The sequence below is a fragment of the Lepidochelys olivacea genome (genome assembly GCF_965140295.1).
Source record: "Lepidochelys olivacea isolate rLepOli2 genome assembly, chromosome: 11".
Taxonomy (NCBI): domain Eukaryota; kingdom Metazoa; phylum Chordata; order Testudines; family Cheloniidae; genus Lepidochelys; species Lepidochelys olivacea.
The window spans coordinates 13,665,906-13,688,943 of NC_140421.1; the positions used below are offsets into that span (position 1 = coordinate 13,665,906).

At 42.2% G+C, this 23,038-nt stretch overlaps 3 protein-coding genes across 12 annotated transcripts in view; 2 read left to right on the forward strand and 1 right to left on the reverse strand.

The window, feature by feature from the left end:
• Positions 1-11,466, forward strand: part of PARP9 (poly(ADP-ribose) polymerase family member 9) — a 35,073-nt gene extending 23,607 nt beyond the window's left edge. For all 3 annotated transcript variants that reach the window (XM_084642737.1, XM_084642736.1, XM_084642738.1), the window contains exons 8-10: positions 261-412; positions 1,820-1,994; positions 8,894-11,466. In XM_084642737.1, the coding sequence (XP_084498863.1) occupies positions 261-412; positions 1,820-1,994; positions 8,894-9,333 (767 nt within the window). In that variant the 3' untranslated portion in view covers positions 9,334-11,466. The remainder of the gene's footprint in view (positions 1-260; positions 413-1,819; positions 1,995-8,893) is intronic.
• Positions 11,467-12,483: 1,017 nt separating this feature from the next.
• FAIM (Fas apoptotic inhibitory molecule) lies at positions 12,484-21,049 on the reverse strand. Of its 2 annotated transcripts, none has more exons than XM_084642543.1 (5): positions 20,767-21,049; positions 17,136-17,271; positions 15,966-16,194; positions 14,561-14,610; positions 12,484-12,954 (listed from the first exon to the last, which is right to left on the reverse strand). In XM_084642543.1, exons 1-5 carry the CDS (start codon positions 21,024-21,026, stop codon positions 12,805-12,807), a joined length of 825 nt encoding a protein of 274 aa, XP_084498669.1. In that variant the 5' UTR covers positions 21,027-21,049; the 3' UTR covers positions 12,484-12,804. The 2 variants fall into 2 exon arrangements, with proteins under 2 accessions (XP_084498669.1, XP_084498670.1); XM_084642544.1 differs by lacking the exon at positions 20,767-21,049 and adding an exon at positions 18,376-18,434.
• Position 21,050: 1 nt separating this feature from the next.
• CEP70 (centrosomal protein 70) overlaps positions 21,051-23,038 on the forward strand; it is a 40,303-nt gene continuing 38,315 nt past the window's right edge. For 6 of the 7 annotated variants that reach the window (XR_014713487.1, XR_014713488.1, XR_014713489.1 and 3 more), the window contains exons 1-2: positions 21,051-21,191; positions 22,114-22,191. Coding sequence is in view for 4 of the 7 variants with exons in the window: in XM_084642540.1 (XP_084498666.1) it covers positions 22,183-22,191 (9 nt within the window). In the remaining 3 variants the exon portion in view is untranslated. Of the gene's footprint in view, positions 21,298-22,113; positions 22,192-23,038 lie in introns of all 7 variants that reach the window. The other variant, XM_084642541.1, reaches the window with a different exon arrangement.

The following is a 23,038-nucleotide window of genomic DNA, read 5'->3' on the forward strand; positions in this document are numbered from 1 at the left end:
AAAGAATGCACAGTATCCCAGCCTCCCTCAACAGACCTCCTAAGTCATCACTGCCCTTATCAAAGGTCTCTGTAAAGGAGGAGCCTTGATTCAGATGACCCAATAGCTTGCTTCAGAGAATATGTAACGCTCTTCTTTGTTAACTAAGCAACCAAAATAAACTATTAACTTCCTCCTCCACTGACTTTGTTGCATTTAGGGTGAGTTTAACAAGCTAAAAGTCTTAAATTATTATTAAATATCCTGCTACTTGTATCCAGGCCAACTGGAAACTGATTATCCTCCAGAAAGACTCCGAGACAAGACAAGGGGTACCAAAATGCGTTACCAGATCTCTCCAGTAGAATCATACTGCCAGGAATTCAAGGACCGAGAAAAAATATTTGAAAAAGCTGGGCTTCGTGTTCTCAAGGTAAAGAGAGTATCCTTGGTAAAATGAATCTTAAGGTATCAGACATTTATAAGAACCTGGATGCAATTAATAAGGATACATTTTTAAAAAAGAACAAGATCAAAATCAGTTGGCTCCTTATAATACTTGAATGAACTTTTGTGAAATTGCAAATGAAACCTAGATTTATTGCTCAATTAAGATGACTGTTTAAAAAAGTTACAGCTGATACATCTTTTTGAGTGAATTAAATCTTCATTTACTGTTTCAGAAGGTACTATATGTTTATTTTATATTTTGCAGCCTCAAGTCCTCAGTTATAGCAAATTCTCAGGGATCAAGGGGTTTATTCTGCTCCTGATGTAGTCAGTAGTAGATTCCAGGCTCTACTTTAATCACAAAGGGAACATGAAGATGTATAGCATATACATAGAGAAATATAAGTCTCTGTAGTAGATGTATTCTCTGTGGGGAGGAGGGAGCATTATCTAATGGTATAGCAGGTAACTAGAAGCCAGGACTTTTAGATTCTGTTTCTAGTTCTATCACTGACTCCCTGTATGACCTTGGTCAAGTGCATTGACATCTCTGTCTTATTGGAAGAGAGATTGAAGCAACAGGGACTATTTCATTTAGAGGGGAGATGATGCAGAGGACACATGATAAAGATATACAGAACAATGAATGGTGTAAAGAAGGTAAATCGGACACTTCTATTTACCATCTCATAATACAAGAACAATTAAATTGAAAGGCAGCTACTATAAATCTGATAAAAGAAAATTCTATTTTACACATTTCACAGTTGGCCTGTGGAATTAATTGCCACAATGTATCATTGAGGTCAAGAGCTCAGCAGGATTCAAAATAGGATTGTACAGTGCTATGGATATGAAATCATTCACAGTTCCAGTAGATAAGATTACTTAAACAAATAAACAAACAAACCCCATCCTCTGTGATGCAGAACTGTGCCTGAAAGGCACAATTCAGTCCAAAGACTTTTCTCAGTGTGGACTTGATCTTATGAGAGATTGAATAACTTTAACTCTCACTGAAGTCAGGACCCTCACAGGATACTCTCAGCCCCTGGCTGGATCAGGTCCTAACCACATACGCAACTCTCATTAACATTTATGGTTGTTACTTACATCTGTACAACACAACTCACCCATTAGAAATCACTGGAACAGGGCACAGTGGTGCTCCTATTGACTTCAATGAGAAGCACTGGGGTCATGGTACTTTTTCTCCTGAGCAATTGCACACTTTAGATATATGCAGGCTGTGCTACTGATTAGCTCAAAATGAAAAAAAAAATGCTTGTTAAATTGGAGATTGTAAATTATAATAGTGACAGCGTGTGCTTTCAGTGGTATGGATCTATAACTGTCTGTTTATACTACTCTGTTGTTGTTTATATTACAGATAGAAAAAATACATAATCCTGTTTTATCAGCTGCCTTCCAACGGATTAAAAAATGTGTAGAAGGAAAAACTGTTGGCAAGCAGATATGCCATAGATTGTACCAGCGTGTTCCCGCTCAGTTCTGTAGCTTGGTATGCAGAGCTGGATTTCAGAGAACATACTCCCCTCCACGAGGTAGTTTACTGCTTTCGTCTTTTACAATGCTGTTGAAAGATTGCAGAAACATGCCATTAATAGTGTTTATATAATTCTGCTCCAAACAATAATGTAGCCATTCGACATGTGTCAGTTTGCTAGTATTGCTCCATACAGAAGAGTAAGGACTGGACCAGTGGTTCTCAACCTGCAGCCTGCTTGCGACCCAATCAGTACACAGCTGTGGCCCATGTGACATCCTCAGGGCCATACAGGTAGCATGAATATTGTGTGAATGTGGACCACATAACCCATAGAGAGCTGCGTATGCGGTCCACAATGGTAAATAGGTTTAGAATCACTGGACTGGATATTTGAATGTTTAGTATTTTCACTTGGAGTGTGCACTTGGTGATAGGAATATTTTGCTTCTTTAAACAAAACAAACAGTAGTTGATTAGTAAAGTTCAGCTTAGGTCAGAAAAATGGCACCTTCTTACACAAGAGATCTATTTTTTATATGTGTTCAGTCATATCCACTTACCTTCAGAACAATAAGATTTTACTTTACGCTTTTCACTCCTGTTCGTACAGCAGAGCCTATGCAGCTCTGGAAGAATGAGCTGGCTTCCATTCTGGTTTGTGCATCATCAACAGAATTGTTATCACAGATCTAACTGCAGAATCTTTATTACTGATGATGATGTATGAGTTAGAAAGAACCCAGCTTTACTTTCAGATCCCAGCTTGAGTGTGGCACTGACAGAAAAAAAGCCATATCTGATTCTCTATTCCATTACATTGGTTTTACACTAGTGTAAATCCACTGAAGTTGATGGCATTACAGTGGTGGAAGACTACTTAACAGAGTCCAGCATCGTTTCACTTGAAAACTGAACAAATTTGATATAAAGCAATTTTATATACATACAAGGATCCATCCAGTGTTTTTGGAATATCATTTAAGAATCCTCTGGAATAAGCTTGGTGCTTTTCAAAATGTACTGTAGAAGAAGATATAGTCTTTGGACTAAGGAGTTTACAGTCTAAATAGACAGTGCGTTTCAGACAAGTGATGTAGAACAGTGGTCTCCAAACTTTTTGGATTGCGCACCCCTAGGGCCAGCTCTAGGGAAGTGCAAAAAAAAAAAGAGGAGGAGAAGAAGAAGAAGAGCTGTCGCCGGCGTGCTGCCGAAGAATCGACGGAGCGGGGAGAGCCGAGCTGCCGCCGGCGTGCCGCCGAAGAATCAAAGGTCTGGGAGTGCAGCTGCCGCCATGCCAGCAGCGCTCCTTCAGTGGCGCTCCTCCTGCCGCGCACCCCCAGGGATGGTCCTGCGCACCCCCTGTGGTGTGCGCACCCCACTTTGGAGACCACTGATGAAGAAGGTGGATTTGTCATAAAGCACAGTGCAGGACTTTGGTGGTGGCATTTGTTTATTATTCTAGCTCGCATAACAATCCACATAGCTTCTATTCTAGAAATTTTTACAGATGAAGAGAATAAGAATTTAGGCCCCAGTCCTACAAATGATAGTATGCAGCCATCTTCCTGTGTGCTATCAATTGCAGAATCAGGGCTAAGATTGTAAGATCTTCAGAAAGCAGGAGTCATGCCTTTCCGTGTTTCTGTGAAATACCTAAGATGCTTTTGGGTGCTCAGAATAATAAACGACAAAATAGGACAACATCTAAGTCTCATTTTATCTCAAAGCAAAATAAGATTTGGAAAGAATGTGTTTAGATACAGAACATTTTCAACTTTGCCTCTGTCTACTATAACAAACTATTGCTTGTCACACTACACACTGGAATCATAGTTAAATATTATGGGAGAAATTCTTCCCTTGGATACCAACATCCACAATTTCTTCAAGTGACTGCACATGTCCATTCCACTCTTGATATGCGCATGCCTAGCACATGTTTGTTGGAAACTTTTCCCCTCAGCAGTCCTTGTGGAGTGGCTGAAGCGCCCTCTGCCTCTGTGCGCCCTTTCAAGCAGGTCTAAAGAGCAGAGATGCCCCTGATCCCCCTCAGTTCCTTCTTACTGCCTATGATGGTTGCTGAATCTCTTGGTCTTACCTTAGCAAGTTCTTTCAGTATGCCTTTTTTTTGGTAGATAGTTAGTGTTAGTGATTAAGTTTTTTTGTTTAAATGTTATTTTTCAGTTTCCTTGCTTCCAGTTCTGTTTTTGGTACCAAGGAATGCCTCGGTCAAGGGGGTTCAAGCCTTATTTTTCTTGTTCCAAGCAGATGCCTGTGAGTGACCCACACTCCAGTTGTTTAAAGTGCCTGAGTGAATCTCTCATCTCAGATTGCTATCAAATTTGTAGGAACTTCAAACCTAGGACCAAAAAACTTCATTGCGCCGTGACCCCCTTCTGACATCAAGAATTACTACACGACTCCAGGAGGAGGGGACAGAAGCCTGAGCCCGTCCAAGCACCACTGCCATGGGCAGTGAGGGGAGCCCGAGCCCCACCCCTCCGGGTGCGGGGGCCAAAGCTGAAGCCCGAGGGCTTCAGCCTGAGGAGTGGGGCTATAACCTGAGCCCCAACCCACAGCTGAAGCCCTCAGGCTTCGGCCTTGGGCAGTGAGGCCTGGGCTTCAGCCTGGTGCCCCAGAAAGTCTAAGCCAGTCCTGGTGACCCCATTTGAAGTTCCAACCCACAGATTGAGAACCGCAGCCAAAGGACACCAAAAAATCTCACTCATTTTGATAGGAATATGTATTCTACAGCTGGGTTACAACTTAGAATCACCATCCAACAGGCTTTGTTAGGGCATTATGACTTTAATATCTGGGACTCAATATTAAAGTTTAAGGACAAGTTTCTTTCACTGGTAGACGAAGGAGAGCTGGCGGCTAGAACATCACTCCAAGCCAGTTTGGGCTTGGCTGCTAGGGTCACGGCCATTGCTATTACCATATGCTTGTGCTCATTGCTGCAGTCTTTGGGGCTGCCCAGAAAGTCCAGCAGATAGTTCAGGTCCTGCCATTTGAAGTATCATCTCTATTTTCAGGGTAGACAGATGACAAACTTCATGGTTTAAAAGATTCCAAGGCAACTCTAAAGTTGTGGGGCATACATAAACCTGCCTCGAAAAGAAAGCACTTCCATCTGCATCAGACCCACTTATATGCTATTCTTGCACATCAACAAGAAAAATAATAGAGGTTATAGATGCAGACCACCTCTTTCTACTGCAATGGCTCCTAGCTCATCGAGGTGCCCGGGGGCTACTAAACAAACGTTTTGATGGGTTGATGGAGGACACCGTACCGGTCTCCAAAATTCCAGCCTCTCCTTTCCCTGTGTTTGCAAACCATCTATCTCACTTCCTGGGTCTTTGGTCCTCAATCATTGCAGACCAATGGGTCTTAAGCTCTGTGGAAGTGGGATACTTCAGTTTATTTCTAACCCTCCTTCCAACCCTTCCCTAGATCTCCGCAGGGACTACTGTCACATGGAGCTCCTTCTCTAGGGGGTGCAATCTCTGCTTTGGTTGGGAGCCATAAATGAAGTTCCTCAGTGTCAGAGAGAGGTTTTATTCCCTCTGTTTCCTTATCCTGAAAGCAAAGGGAGGTCTAGATCAATTTTAGGCCTGCATAAATTCAACAGAAAAGGATAAGTTTTTTCTATTGTCTTGCCTACTTCCATTATCCCTTCCCTGTTCCCCAGAGACTGGTATGCTGCCTTTGATTTAAAGGAGGCGTACTTCCGTATGGTGATCTATCCAGGGCCACAGGAAGTATTTAAGATACCTGGTGAACCATTCTCACTTCCAGTTCAGTGCTACCCTTTGGCTTGCCTGCAGCCTCCAGAGTTTTTACAAAATGCAAGGCAGTGGTAGCTGAGTTTCTGAGGATATTGGATATGCAAGTGTATCCCTACATGGATGGTTGACTGGTGAGAGGCCAATCCAGAGTTCAGGTACTATCCAGCATTTCTCTTATCCAGTCAATTTTCAAAGCTCTGGGACTGTCAGTCAACACGGAGACATCTATCCTCTCCCCATTTCAGACGTTAGAATTCATTGGGGCACTCCTGGATTCGACTCAAGCCAGAGCTTTCCTTCCATGGTCAAGATTGCAGACAACTTAATCAGTTATTTTAGATGTCACGGCTCACCCAACTATTACAGCTTGGAATTGCATGAGGCTTCTGGGGCAGGCAGCCTCTTGCACATATGCGGTCCGACATGCCAGATTGCTCCTCAGGGAACTACAGACTTAGCTGGCCTCTATATTACCTCTGAGCTGTCGCCCTCTAAGGCTTGTGGTGAGGTTACCCTTTCAGATTTTAGCTTCTCTGGACTGGTGGACAAATCCTGTAAACATGTGTATGTTTGTTCTGGATGTTAGTGATAGATGTGTCTGCTCTGGGTTGGGGGGGGCTAATCTAGGTTCCCTTCAGATGCAGGGATTATGGTCCACAAAGGACTTGTCTCTACACACAGATGTCAGGAGGTTGAGAGCTGTCTGCCTGGCATGTCAAGGTTTCTTACTCCGTATCAAGGGTAAAAGCCTGCACGTATTCTAACAGACAACACAATGACAATGTCCTGTCTCAACAGACAGGGAGGGGCTCACTCATTCCAGCTCTGCCACAAGACAGTCAAACTCTGGGATTTTTGTATTGCCAGTTTGAGAAACCTCACAGCCTCTTACCTTTCAAGGGTGCAGAATGAACTTGCATGCAACCTAAGCAGATTGTTTGCATCACCCCAGATGGTCTCTATGTCCGAATATAGCCAGGTGCGTTTTCCAGCTGTGGAGGACTCCCCTGGTAGAGTTTGCAGCAAGAACCAAGAGGAAGTGCTGGCCCTTTTGCTTTCTTCAAGGCAGGGGTGGCCAACCTTCGGCTCCGGAGCCACATGCGGCTCTTCAGAAGTTAATATGCGGCTCCTTGTATAGGCACCGACTCCGGGGCTGGAGCTACGGGCGCCAACTTTCCAATGTACCAGGGGGTGCTCACAGCTCAACCCCTGCCTCTGCGACAGGCCCTGCCCACACTCCTCCCCTTCCCACCTCCTCCCCTGAGCCTGCCGTGCCCTCGCTCTCCCCCCCACAGCCTCCTGCATGCCACAAAACAGCTGATCGGGAGGTGTGGGGAGGGCTGATGGTGAATGGGAGGTGCTGGGAGTGGGGCAGGGGGGACGGGACCTGATGTGGGGGTTGCCGCCGTATTACTGTGGCTCTTTGGCGATGTACACTGGTAAATTCTGGTTCCTTCTCAGGCTCAGGTTGGCCACCCCACTTCAAGGTCACAGTCAAAGTTCCGTAATGGACATTTTCCTGGACAAGCAAACTCCAGTATTCTTTCCCACCAATCCCACTTCTTCACAGAGTTTTGCTAAAAATTAGACAGGAACGTGCTCAACTCATATTTGTAATTCCAGGTTGGCCTCGGGAGCACTGGTTCTCCACATTCCTCTCCTTTTTGGTAAAAGCTCTGATACTGCTTCCATTGGACCCAAACGTGATTTCTCAAGACCATGGTCACCTACTCCACCCAAACTTGCAGGCACTTCATTTAACAGCCTACATGTTTCATGGATAGATCATTGGGAAGAGTCTTGTTCCAAAGATGACAGGTTTCAGAGTAACAGCCATGTTAGTCTGTATTCGCAAAAAGAAAAGGAGTACTTGTGGCACCTTAGAGACTAACCAATTTATTTGAGCATAAGCTTTCGTGAGCTACAGCTCACTTCATCGCGAAAGCTTATGCTCAAATAAATTGGTTAGTCTCTAAGGTGCCACAAGTACTCCTTTTCTTTTTGTTCCAGAGAGGTTCAGGATGTGCTCTTAAATAGTAGGAAGCCATCTACTAACTCTGTTTACTTGGTGAAGTGGAAATGATTCTCTGTCTGGTCCAGACAATCTGGAGTCTTGCTGACACACTCTTCATTCCAGCATATACCAGGGTCCCAGAGCCCAGCACCAGGCCAAGCCCATACGTCTACACTGCAATTTTATAGTCCCGCAGCCTGAGCCCTGCGAGCCAGAGGCAGCTGACATGCGTCAGCAGCACGTCTTTTTTATTGCAGTGTAGACCTACCCCGGGTGGAATGTACATGTGTAATCACTTGAAGAAGAAAAAACAGTTACTAACCTGTTCCATAACTGCTGTTCTTAGAGAAGTGTTGCACATGTCAACTCCATGACTCGCCCTCCTACCCCCCTGCATCGGCGTTTCTGGCATGAATGAACTGAGAGGGGTTAGTGTGGCTCCACTCTTTATGACGGTCACAAGGCTATGTAGTGGCAGATGGTGCTCAAGCTGCTCTAACGGATACTACGGAGGGAAAAAGTTTCCGACAGCAGTGCACAGGACATGCATGCTCCAAGAATGGAATGGACATGTGCATCACAACTAGAAGAACAATAGTTATGGAACAGTTTAGTAACCCTTTGTTCCCTGAAGTCAGTGGGAATTGTATGCAGGTATCTGAGGGCAGAATATGTACATCAGCATCTAGAACAGAGAAAAGTATCAGCAGACGTTTCTTTCTTCAGTTTTTTTGACCAACATAGGAGCATTGTGAAAGGTAATAGGAAATGCAATCCAGAATTGAGAGGCATCTCTAATCTTTAGGGCTGGAGCCATGAGAAAAAAATGTCACCCTATTAAGAGAGACACATTGTGGGTGAGGTAGTGTCTTTTATTGGACCAACTTCTGTTGGCGAAAGAGACAAGCTTTGAACCCACAGAGAGCTCTTCTTGAGGTCTGGGTGGTGAAAGAGACAAGCTGAAGAAGAGCTGTGTGGCTCGAAAGCTTGTCTCTTTCACCAACAGAAGTTGGTCCAATGAAAGATATTGCCTCACCCACCTTGTCTCAAATATCTTGGGAGCAACATGGCTACAACACTGCAAACCCTAATAAAACTCATTCTTTGGAGTCTACTGTTTTCATTTTTTGTTTTTTTTATTTCCAGAACAAAAATATGGAGCTGGCATCTACTTTATCAGGAACCCCAGAAACCTAGTGGAGGATACCAAGGAAAAGTGTGAATTGGACCATCTAATTTGTGTGTTTGAGGCTGAGGTAGTAACAGGCTTATACACTGAGGGCAAACAGTCTTATATTGTGCCACCAGCAGTTGATGCAGATGGCATGAATGTATATGACAGTGTAGTAGATGATGTTCACAGCCCTGAAACCTTTGTCATTTTTAACAGTAATCAGGCCGTTCCTCACTATATATTGACATGTTCCCAGATTTGGGCTGAGGGGTCAGGGCCTTACTGGGCAACCAGGGGCCCAGTAGATGAGAGCTCATCAGAACCATGGGACTTAGGCATTCCCCAGGACCGTGGGCACAGAGCCTCCCCCATAACAAAGAGTACAGAGAGCTTCCTGCTAGAACCCAAATAGTAGCATATCTGACTCTAGTACAGTAGTGTGGTGATGGTGCCTCACCTAACCATCTTGACACATCCATGTTGGTATATACAAGAGCTTAACCAGTATGATAACCTAAGAAAGTTAAAACTATATATAATTTTATATCAGAAGAGGTATTAGATACAGAATTCAGTTCACCATTCCTGTGGTGGTTACAATACACAGCTTCAAAAATATGCAGAAATTTTATTTTTCTATAAATAGCCACAGTATGCACACTATGCATTTTATTTTACTAAGGCACCAGAGATGAGTAAATATATATTTAGTCACAGAAATGTCTGTTTTATAAAAACCTGAAACTATTTTATAAACTTAAAAATCACACATTAGCAAAAACAATCTAGTCCAAAGTAATCCATTGAGATTAAAACACGTATTTAGACTGTTCATTTAGTTGATTTTGAATTCTGCTTTCACTTATTTAGCTAACCATCTACCATGTGTTTCAACAACAGCTGTGTCATTATCTTTGGAAGTGTTATTTTATAAATAAGTTTACATGCTTATAAAAAATAAATGTATTTGTGGTGTTAGTAGCGATAATTGTGTTGCTATAATCATTTTTATTAGCTGTACAAGGTGCCAACCGCTACAGGAAACATGTTTGAGAAATAAAAAAATTGCATGACCAAAAATAAACCAAACTGTTGACGTGTTCTGATTTTTCTCCTCTTAACAGTACATTAAGGCTCCTGACTTTGACAGTCAAACTTCAGTTAGCTATCACTATGTGTTCAACATGGTCTTCTATGAAAGATTTTTATGAAAAAATAAAGCATAGTTCTGAACCTGGGACTAGCTATCATCAGGGGCCAATTGGTTTTAGGGGGGTTATGATCTTGCTTTATGGCTAGCTGGCAGGGGCCTGTGGCCTGAAACTTTTTCATTGTAATTTGCAGTCATAGTATGGAAAAGGCTGTGAACTGAATTATTAAAAAAAACAAAAAAACAGCTTAGCCATGTCCTCAGATACTTGCAAAATTGTCTCTTAGTAAAGGCTTAAACCCCTCCAGGTCATTTTAACGGAGCTAGAAGTACAAGTCCTGGGTGTGAGACTGGTTGCCAGAATGGGACTTGAACTGAGGGCCCAAAGGAAAAGGCTACTCGGTGAATCAAATCTCAAGCACTGGTTTGCATTCATGTTTTTCTTTAAAACAAAGACTGTGTAGTCTGCAACACTTATAACATCCCCAGATTCTGCTGTTAGTTACACCTGAGCAACCCATTAACTTCAATGCACTCACTGCTAAACGTAAATGTAGAACTTGGCCCATCCTCTATTGCTTGACCAGTTATGACCACCAAGAACTACATATATGTTTACTAGGACATTTTAATTTAAAATTGGTTTATATACCTGCTGCCCAAAAAAATATCAACTTTTAAAAACAGCTTGTGATGCCGTAATAGTTCAGCAACAGTCAAAGGGATTATCATCTAATATAAAGTCTGCTTCTGGCCTGAAAAGAAACAAGTACCTACCGCCAGAAAGGATTTTTATCTTTGTTACAGTTTAATACAACAAAACAGGGTGTGGAACAAAAGGCATCCCACTCATAACTATGGCAATGCATTAGACACAGTCTGAAACCTAAAGTATAAGATGTCAATGCTTTATAAAGCTATTGTCTCACAAAAGGACTTCAGTACATACTACGGTAACTCCTCGTTTAATATTGTAGTTATGTTCCTGAAAAATGTGACTTTAAGTGAAATGATGTTAAACAAATCCAATTTCCCCATAAGAATTAATGTAAATAGCGGGGGTTAGGTTCCAGGGAAATTTTTTTCACCAGATAAAAGACTTATATACACACACACAGAGTATAAGTTTTAAACAAATAATGTAATACGATACACAGCAATGACGATTGTGAGGCTTGGTTGAGGTGGTCAAGTCAGAGGGTGGGCTATTTTCCAGTGAATGCCTTACGCTAAATGATGAACTAGCACTGGGCTGAGCCCTCAAGGGTTAACACATTGTTAATGTAGACTCACACTCTACAAGGCAGTTAGAATAGAGGGAGGGGAGACAGCATGGCAGACAGACACCCTCCCCCCCCCCTTAAGTGCGCTGACCCTACTAAGTACATTGCTGATTTAAGTAGATCAGGAAGTTGACAGCAGCTGCTGCAAGCAAGCTCCCTCCCCATGTGTCATCTCCCCCCCCCCCACTCTATAGAGATGAGGTAAGCGGGGGATCGGAGCAGGGGGGAAGAGACACACCCTGACATTAGGCCCCTTCTCCCCCCAATAGCAAGCAGGAGGCTCGCAGGAGCAGCACCTGGCAGTGGGAGGAGGGACAGCTGAACTGTCAGCAATTGGTAGCCTGCTGGGAAGCTGCCGCACACAGAACTTAGGGGAGCAGAGAGTTGATGAGGGGCTGCCTGTCCACCCTGGTTCCAAGCCCCCCCATCAGCTAGGTGCAACGGGCTGCTCTTTCTGCAAGCAGCGGACAAAGCAGGCGGCTGCCAAATGTTATAAAGGGAGCATTGCACAACTTTAAACGAGCATGTTCTCTGATTAGCAATATAACAATGTTAACAGGTATAACTAAGTGAGGAGTTACTGTATTCCCTTGTTCACACATCAATGTAGGTTTAAGTTTTGCTTAGCTAGATGATGGATTGGAAGGGGCTTTCATAGTACTGTCAGTTTTCATCAAAATATTTTATTTAAAAAGTGTCTTGGCACCACAGTGAATTTTTAAAAGTAAATAGTTACTTCGAATGCAGAAGCTATTTAGTCATTACAACAGTTTTAATGTATAGATGTTAGACAAACTAGTGCGCTGTCCATTCCCTTTTTTTGTACAGAACCTTCCTCTCCCCCTTTACTCTTAATAAGAGTCGTATATATTAGCATAGGTGCTGTAAATATGGAATATCTAAATTTTCAATATTTTGTTTTATTAACTTCAGCAATTACATAGCTATTTATTTTCCTAACTGCAACCATAGGAATTTTAAAGTGACATTAGCATGTTACAAGAAATATTTTATCAATAAAAAAATAGGAGCTCAGAGCTGGGTGTACTATTGTAAAAACTGTGCAGAGCAGCTGAATGCAGAATATGAAAAGAAACAACCACATGTTAAAACACTTCTCAAAATTCAATATTACACTGCTTATTTATTTTGCATTTTATTATTGTAACAAAGATTTCCTTGTAAACAATTCCTACTTAAGTTCACCTTCCCCTCCTTATACTTAGTGTTATATATTTATATAGTTTACAAAAGAACTGGTAATATCTGAGGCTGTACATAATTGGATATTTTCATCTGGTCCTCAAAAAGATTATAATAATTTCATATACAGTAACCAGAAAATAAAAAGCACAAACTAAATGTACCTGGAAGTACATATTAAAATCATTAAATTACCACAGTAATTGAAAATCCCTGATCTTTATTTCTATAACAGATTAACTCCAGGCTACTCCAAAACCTCTGGGATTTCTCTGTCATCTACAATAAGAGTATGAATGATTCCTTCCCTTCGCTTTCCACTACTGACAGCCTTAATGCAACAGTCATGATCACCAACACTGAAGTGTGTTTCTGTTCCATCTTCTACAAATTCACCCTGTGGTCAGGAAACAAAATATCATGAAAAGGAACAATATGGTTGGCTAACAAAGTCCTGCAGTGTTCATAAGGCATCTATTATCGGATTTTCAGAGGTGTGGTGCACCTGCAGCTCCAGTAATTAGAAGAAACCTGATAGGTATTTTGGTGGCTGAAAAATCACTGCATTTGATTATGCAGCAGTTTTGATTTATTTATGTACATGTGTTACAATCAGGCGGTGGTCAAAAAAAGACAAGTTTTGTAAAATATTGAGTTTTGTGACATTTGAAAAATTTCTGCTAGCACTGTGACTGATAAAGTTAATTAAAACAGGTCAAATTCAGTTCTGGTGTAATTCTACTTGAAGTCAATTAACTTGCACTGGTTTCCACCATAGCTGAATTTGGCCATAAATTAATTCAAAGGACTTAAATAAGATCTTTAACACAAGGCTTACAGGGTCTATATGGTTTAAATGGAACTTAAGTTGTGCAAAAGGCTTCATGTGTGCCCTGAATTAACAACAACAACTCTGGAGTATGTTTGTACTGCAGATGCTTAAAGAATTCCAGGTGTGTACCTCCTGTTTTGGATTATGCCATCTTGGCCAAATTGAGTTTAAGTCTATCTTCTGATACAATAAGAGGCCAGAATGCTGTCCTAACATATAAGCACAGTTTGGCAGGCAATCATGCAGGCACACTACCTGCAGGAGTTAATAGGTTAAGAACCCATGCACTAGGAATAGTGCATTGGTTCTCAATCTAGAAGTTGCAAACAGGTTTCAGGGGGGCTCAACCACTCCCCCCACCCCTTCCTTTGTGCCTAGTTAGATGGGAGGGGAATCCCAAACCTTTTTTCTGTTATAATGGGGAATGACAGTATGGAAATATTTGAGAATGCTTGGAGTAGTAAATCAGAATTTGTGCTCCAGGGGAAGCAGAAGGTTGTACTGTTAACAGTTTCTGGAAGAAGAATTCTTGGGAACGTGGTGAAAAATAGTTTCAAAGTATAGCAAAACGAAGACCTCATTTCCCTACCCTGTCTAATTTAATACAATAGGACTACTCATGACAGTAACAGATGCAGGATCAAATGTCTGGTGAGGAAATAGGTTTTGCAGTCCTTCTGCATAGGGAAAGCTTCAGAAAATATATTTTTTTCCTTTTTACTCTAATTTTCAGTAATGGTAAGATTACCAAAATGACGGACTGAGAAAGTCTTCTTATCCACAGGAATAGGTACAACATGACAAACTTCCCTACACTGTCCAGTCAAGAGGCCTAAACACTGAACTGGAGGGACCATATAGAGGCATGAAAAAGTAATTTGATTTTTATGCCACTCTGAACATCAGGCCTTAAATGTTTAACATTGTTACTGTTGACCTGGATAGATTTGAATTGGCTAGCTCTATAATCCACAGGGCAATTTAGTCGGCTCCCTATTCCTCCTCCCCAAAATACTTTACTTAAAAGGCCCACAGGTATTTGCCTATAGTATCTGAATTATTTCACTGATACGTAACGTCAATATTAGTGTTCTAACGGTGGTGTGTTTTATTTCAGTTGTTAAATCAGAATAAGTATAACGAACAAAAGCCTTTGTAAATGATCACATACCGCTGTTTCCATTTTTTTACCATTGCACCAGACATCCATAGTGTCCTTCTCTGTAAAAATGAGAAAAACAAAAGATACATACCTCTTTATAGACCGAAAAGATATAGAAATTCCAAATGTTTGCCATGAAATTTTAGCTATAACTCCATAAATGTGTTCCAAATAAATAGTAATATCTGAATTACAAAGTTTGTCTCCATAAGGAGAGAGGCTCTCTCATAAGGTTGCAACTAGCTTCTTTTAGAGAGCCCGATTTTTGCCTCCAAAAAATGGTTTAATCAATGTGATTTTTCTGAAACCAAAAAATGTTGTTTCTGCAAAGTTTGAAAAAAAATTAATGATTTTTGAGTTACTGACTGTAATTTACCATGATTTGCAAGTTACCATGATTTGCAAGTCTGACTTTTGCCTAACTTTTTGGGGGGGATGTCCCTCTAACTAATACACAGCTTGTTAATTACCGTTCAAACTTTTCATGTTCTTAAATTTTTGAAAACTCATGCACCTTCCTAATTAGAAGGAAATAGGCTGCTACTAAACAATTATTAATTTTTGTTTGTTGTAAAGCACTGTTCTAATTACATTACCCAACATAACCTCCTGGAGTACGTTCACTCTAGATTTCATATTTCTGAAACTGTCTTTGTCTGGTAGTGGTTAGTGTCCTAGGATCAAATCATGTTTGCCTCTCCCATGCCATATAAAAATCAATCAAAAGAGCAGGATTTGGCTCCTACTCATGGATCCCCCCCGCTCTTTTCATACCACTTGATCTTAATACAGCTTTTGGTACTATCAGTCATTCTATCCTTGAGCCTCTAGAAGAAAACATGTCTCCAGGCCTCTCCTCTCCTAGTCCTGATCCTGCATCATTAATCAATTGAGAGCTTTACCACTAACTTCAATGAGTATAAGAATCGAGTCCCTAATGTGAGCCCTCTACCTGTTACTGAAATGTGGGGGGAAGGGTTATTTATTTATGTAAATATCAAGGTAAAATGCAAATATAAATACACATCTTGGATCCAAAACATTTCCCATGTTAATTAAAATAAGTTAAAAGACAATTCAGCCACAGGAAGATGTAATACTTATCAAAAAAAGCCATTTTAGAAATAGGCTAGCTGTTTAAATGGTCACATTAAACAAGACAAACTTAGGGTATCACGGTTACCACCTTCAGTTAAGAGTCATTCCCACTGGGAGTAGGCACCAAGATAAAGATGCAGATGCAAAAAGTAGGTTCTAAATACTTCTGAAAATTTTCCCCAAGTGACTTGACCGAGGTCACATAGGAACTTTGTGGTGAAGCAGGGACTTGAACCTAGAGTTCCTAAGTCCTAGAAAAGGCATATAAGATTATATAAAAAGCACAGTGACGAGAACTAACTCAATATTAACTCACCTAACACAACTCTACAATCCATACCATCCAAGCTCAATATCCAAGTATTTGTTGTTTTTGACCGGTTCTCCAGGTACTTCTTGAGGCTTTTCCCATTGATCTCCAATGTATACTCGTACGCAAAACCACTGACTGCATCAATGTTAATGGTAGCCTTTGTTTTGGCTGCTCCAACTGTAAATGTTTCTTTACCCACTAGTTTGAACATCCACTCTTTTCTTATTTCTTCCTGAAGAATAAAATAATTAAAAAGAAGAAAATGAGTGTTAATAAAAAGTCAAATATTTTTGTCTCATTATGGAAAATATCAAGCTAAGTAGCATATGGAGGAACTGGTGCAAACTACTGTCACGGTATCAGATCCAGGACCTGTAGCAAGATATGCATAGTCTCATCAATGTCAGTGGGGTTCTCTAAACAGAAGGATGCATTTGTGTGCAGGATCTGAGCTGTAGCATGTGAGAATGCATGGCAGGTATCAGACATTAATCCCTATTAGTATTTCTACAAACTCACACTGTAAGACAGGGGTAGTCTATTTTTTGTTAAGGTCCAAATTTCTTGGTCAAGGTATAGAAAAAGTCTAGACTCCAGAGAAAATAATAAAGAAAGATGATAAGTAAATAAAAAGATTTCAGGGTCTGTTCAAAAGCATCTGGCAGTCCAGATTTGGCCCACAGTCTGCCTGTTAATTACCACTGCTGCAAGACAAACAAGGAGAGAGAGAGACAGAGAGAAAGGACAGTGAAGTGGATAGCACCCTGCCCTTCTTATATTGTGAAGAGGTCAATAAGAGACTGGAGAAGCACTACCAGTGAATGACATCAGATATTGGTAGAGTCTAATGTTAGTACCGAACACTAGATGCCAGAAGCTATACCAATGATTCTCATGTGCAATGCAAATAGAACTACTATTTCCCAATAAGGCAGAAAGCTATCAGCCATGCTGTCCCAAAGGGATAATATCTGGGAGATGAAGATTGCAAACCCAGGTACAATATTGCAGCCTGAAATACATTCTTTCCTTTTAAATATTACTCAGTTAACTTTGTTACAAGGGTAAAAAGCCTGCGTTCTATTTATTATTATGTTTAACAAGTCATAGTACTTTCTACACACAAAGATACATTTACATAAGTATTGGGTATTTTGCACATACTCATTTTACCTTTCCATCTACATATACAACACGTTTTCCTGATGTAGTTCCATGTTCAAATTCAATCTTGTGAACACCATCACTTAAAGCAACCTCCCAAACAGCCACCAGATCTGTCATCTTCTCCAGGTAGCCGTAGCGAGACCTGAGGGAATAACAATTTAAAAGACTTATAATTCTTCTATTAATGTGCTGTATATTTTGTTCCAAGTTTTATTACTTCAGGATTTTTATTTTTAATTTGTTAAAGCTGACGTAACCCGATCCAGAATTGACTTAGCTGTAGATTGTAGGAAAGATTGGTTTAGCTTTTATTTATTTACTTTCTCAACCACAATCAAATATAGCAAAAAAGTTTAAAACTGAAACAGATTAAGAGACACACAATGAAATTATGTTGACCACAAAAATTAAAACAGATAGAACAGAAATAGGCAAACACAGTTTTACTTTGACAAATACTATATGCATATATATATATATGTTACCTAGAGAGGTGGTGGAATCTCCTTCCTTAGAAGTTTTTTTAAGGTCAGGCTTGACAAAGCCCTGGCTGGGATGATTTAGTTGGGGACTGGTCCTGCTTCGAGCAGGGGGTTGGACTAGATGACCTCCTGAGGTCCCTTCCAACCCTGATATTCTATGATTCTATGATATACATCCATGTAAGTGCTAAAACATCTAACTACAGAAGAACAGTAGTTACAAAACTACCTAATTCCTCATTCTCATCAGTAAATTATCTTGTTTGTTGGCATCTTCTAACATACAGTAAAAACTGAGTGACCCATTACAAATCATTTTAGGTTTTTACATTTCAGAGAATTTATATAACCATTTGTGGTATTACTGTAAATCTTTTCTAGTCTATTAAACTCAACCTGAACAGTTTGTTTAATAAATATCACACAAAAAGTGTGACTAAGTTAAAAAACCTGCAGTTAGGTCACTCTTTTTCAACCTGTGGTCTGCGGACCCCTAGAAGGCTGCAGACTGTCTAAGATTTCTAAAGGGGGCCACATCTCCCTTTGTAATTTTTTAAGGGTCTGCAAATGAAAAAAGGTTGAAAACCACTGGCTTAGGTAATATCTGATGTGTGTGTGCATGCATGTATTACGATGCACTATTTGTTTAAAGAGAATAATCTGCACATCCATAGATCTGATCACAAACAACCATTAAATTTCAAATTGCAGACATCTTTCCAGACCAGTTTATACTGCAGTGAGTGTTTGGTTTTTTTTTTTACCTTACTTCATCTTCATAGAGAGTAATCTCTTCACGGGATGCCATAGCAACCAGAATGGCCTTAAATCCAATTAGCAGCAAGGAAAGAGAAAAGCAGAATGGCAGCAAAGAAAATGTCGAGTACTGCAGTTCCATCTTAATTGAGAAGTAATCCCTTCCTAGTTCTTTCCATTTAATGTCCACGGATATTTTCACAAAAACATAGGGAGCTTTCACACATATGACATGTATGAAATGTAATGTAATACAGTTCTGGACTTTTGTTAGACACAACACTGAAATATAAATCAATACATGATCTGAATATTTCATTGAATTTATATTTGCAATTTATCCACATAGGTTAAGAGTACATAGTGACTCATTGCTTATTCGATGGAAGTCCTTTTGACTAACTTCAGGTCAAAAGGTTAAGATCCTTCTCCTTTGGAAGAGTTTCATGCCAGATCAAAATTTTGTGTCTCAAGTATATCTCACTTTGAGATTTGGCAGCTGAATATGTAACTGTAGTGAAAATTTACAGGACATCCATACCAAAAACCAGAATTAACACAAAAATAATACACAACTGCCCAGAAATTTTAGAGAAGTCAGTCTCAAAGAAAAACGGGAAAAGGAACTTAGTCTTACTGTCACAACAGAAACCTGGGAGGATATGTGGCTTAAGGTGAAAGATACTTCAAGTTTTTCATTCTTGTGATTCTTCCAGAACAAGGTATTAAACAGGTACAACTGGATATTTATTTCAGGCTAGATTGGCAACTCACAACAACTGTCAGAGATGCAATAGCCACATGCCAACCTTTCACACATCCTCTACACCTTTAAAAAATGCATGTGTTCTGGAACACTATACTCAAGTGCTCTCTCTAAAACTGTGTCACTATTTTTTCCTTCTCCAAGCTTGTGTGTTCTTGGGGTGCTGGATCAGTTGGTAATACTAAAAATGGTAATTAAGAAATGGATTGCATGAACAATTTTAGTGTCCAAAAGAGTTATTTTGAGAAAATGGAACTCTGCAATTAGGCAGACTGGCTTAGTGATCTCTTTATTACAGCATTAATTGAAAAAATGATGGTCTAATCAATAGAAATGCTTGGAAAAACTATAAAGATATTTGATCATTCATGAAACTATTGCATACTTTTGCAGTTTAATATATTAGTCCCAAATACTCATAGGACATGTCACTTATTTATCTGTTTAGTCACTTTAATAATGGATTCCCTGAATGACCTCTACAGGTTCAGGGTTTTTGTGTATATTTTTGTTTTAACTCCAGGCTTTCCAAATAACGAACACTGAATTTTGTTATTTAAATCCTCTTTCCAGCGTGCATGTATTTATTATATACGTTCTGTTATGTTTATATTTTATATAAAGACTAGGTTAAAAAAAAAAACAGTTTAAAAAGAGCACTCAGTATGCCCCTTCTGCTGCCACTCCTCCCCCCTCCCGGCTTCTCTATGCCATCTTTAGAAGTCCAGAAAACTTCTACCAATGGAGCAAGATTCATGCAAATGCTATTTATTTTATTGGTTTAGGGAGAGAAAACATCACTGCTACCAAGCTTATTACAACAAAGAATACTGATCTTAATGACAGTAAAGTATGAGATTAAGCAGAATATTTCTGTTGGAGGGGGGCTGAAGGGAGAAGAGGTCCTGCCCAAATCAATACCCCCCCCCCCCGCAGTTGATGGCAACTAGTGCTACCCTACTTTTCGGGATCTGAAAGAAGCAATGGCCGTCGCTTTACTTCCTACCTCTAAATAAGAGCACCTGGCCAGAGACAAGCTCCGTGTGGTATTTAACCAGACACGCTGACTAAACACAGCGCCGCTTCTCACAGGCATGTTAAGTTTGACTGACCAGCCAACCTACGCTCTCCGTTGATCAGACATGCACACCGCTGTTAATACGAACAGAGCCATCGCTAAGAGAGGCGGAATGGCCCGTCCGCCCTCTCCTGGCCTGCTGGCCCCTATCATCAGGAGCCACTTCTAGAAGGGAAAGGGGCGCTCCTGCGAGATCACATTAGGATGGGGGGGGGGGGCAGAAGGTCTCCGAGAAAGCGGGTCAGGGGCTCTCGGGACATTTACCGCGGAGCGGGGGCTGCTCGCCCCGCCAGGGCGCTGGGCCTGCCCGACAGGACCGGGTCGGGTCCTGCCGCTGCAGCTGGCCGGGGGAGCGCGGGGGCCGGGGTTCCCCGAGCGGGAGGGCGCTGCGGGCCAGGCGGAGGCGGACAGGCACCGCGGGGACTCGGAGGGGTTCAGAGGCCGCGGGGGCTGCGGCCGCCCAGGCCCCGGTGGGCTTTGGGGGTGCGATGAAGTTGCAGCGCCCCGGAGGGTAGAAAGGACGAAGGGCGCCAGCCCGCCCGGGGCTTCTCGTACCTGGGCGGGTCGCGCTGCGCACCGCTCCCCGCAGCCGCCTCTCTCCCTCCGGCCCCCGCGGCCAAAATGGCGCCAGGGGGCAAGGAAGCGACGCGGAGCGCATCGATTAGAGCGACCGCCCGGCGCATCCACCGGCAGCGCCGCCGCCAGGGTGTGCGCGCCCCTCGGGCGGGGCGGCAGGGAGCGAGCGGCCCTGCCCCGCACCGCGGCGGCTCGCTGCCCGACGGCCAGTAACGGGCGGTGGGGGGCGTTTCCCTCATGGCGGCCCCCGCGCTCCGCTCCCTGGGAGGGGCGCCTCCGCCCTCCCCATCCCGCTGCTCGGGGCCAATCGCCGCCCTCTGCCCCGCCTCTGTAACGGCCGCGGAGCGTGTGGCGGGGCTGGAGGCAGAGGCCGCCCAGGGGAGGAGGGTCGGGAAGCGGCCAGGGTACGCGGTGTGGCGGGGCTGGTGGCCGAGAGAACAGCCGGGAGGGGGAGGGAACGTGTTGGGGGAGCTGTGACCGGACTGGGAGGTACCTCCCCCGCTAGTACAGGTACAGCCATAGCCTGCCCGGCCCGGCTCGGCTCGGCTCGGCCCGGCCCGGCCCGCGGAGTGTATTTCCCATCCTCGCCAGGCCTTGGGCCGCCTGGCCTGACCCCTCCGCGCGTCTGATTAGCGCCCGACCCCCGCCGGCCCAGCCTCTTCCCGTATTGGGCCCAGCAGCTGAGTGAGACAAGGTGGGGCCGGCAAGATCTTGTACTGGACCACTTCTGTCTCTTTCACCGAGAGAAGTTGACCCAGCCAAGGCAATACCTCCCCCACCTTATCTCGCTGGTATCACCCCTTGTAGCGCGCCAGCAGGTACCAGGCACTTGGTAGAAAGGACTGGAGAGTGTAGCTGCTAGGCAGAGACTCAAAGGAGAGGAGGTAGCATGTACGGCCAAGCTTGAGCACACTCCTAGTAGTTTGACAGTTTTTGTTTGGTAAAGGAATAGGGATTTTTAGCCATCTCGCCTGGTAACACAGAGTAAAGAAGGCATTTAACTAACTGTCCTTGACCAAAATACCCCATCCACTGTTGTGTTGTATGCCAGCTGTCTGTCTTGAGGCTCTAGAGTCTGCTGCTATATGTGCATTGATTGGTCTGTATACTATCCTGGATTACATACTGTGGTATCTGTCTACAGTTAAAATGCTTTGGCATCTTTTGTGATGCAAAATCATGATGTCTGGGGCCAAACCTCTTCTGCACAATACCTATAAATGCCATTGTCTGGCAATGAAGGATTGTGCAAAATATGTATTGCAGGGTACAACTCAGTGTTGTTTTCTGACTTTTGTTGTTTTCTCTCCTTTGATACTTGAACAGCTTCCGATCAGAGATCAGTTTGATAATTTAACAATCTGGCAGTGAAAACCAACAACAGAGGAGTAACTTATGACTGAGGTATAGTACTAATTAATCTAAACTCTATATTACACCATAGAATTTATTTATTAAAGTTTATCTGCTGGATGCTTCTTTGTGTTAAAATTTCTGGAATTAGCAAATTGGCAGGCTATAGTGGACAGAACTGTCAAAGATGGTAGGCCCACAATTTGACCTACAGTACTGTTATCGTTTTGCAAAAAATAACCCTAGCCTTTCACCCTAAACAAAAAGCTAAAGTACATTGCAAACACAGCACATGATAAGCCAAAAAGACTAATAATTTTCCAATATGAACTGCTGCATGTCCATACACCTCCACGTGGTAATTCATTAAAATCCTTCTGGGAATATGTCTACACTGTGAAGTTGTCAACAAAACTTCTATCTTTCACGAGTACTTAAACCCCAACCCCACCTCTGGCGAAAGACAAAAATTTTTGCAACGCAAGTGGTAATGTGAATGCAGCTTTGTTGGCAGGAGCACGCTCTTGCTGACAAAGCTAATGCCGTTTGCAGGACTGAAAGTATTTTTGTCAGCAAAAGTGCCGACAAAGCGTTTACACACACTGACTTTTAGCAACAAGGCTGTGTCGACACAGCCTTGTCGCTAAAAGCTGTGTAATGTAGACTGGGTGTGACTTTCAAGAGGGTTGAACACTCACAACTGCTATTCAGTTCTGAAATCAGGCTCTATCTGTATAAATACAGCCACTATAGTATTTTGTTGCATTCTCTAGCTTCCAAATGAAAATGCAGGCAATTATCACTATAGGAAGGAAGAGAGAAAGCAGTGAGTTTATAGAAATGCCCCTGGCCCACACTATTTGTAGGATTGCTCATAATTGATGTTCTTACTTTTAAA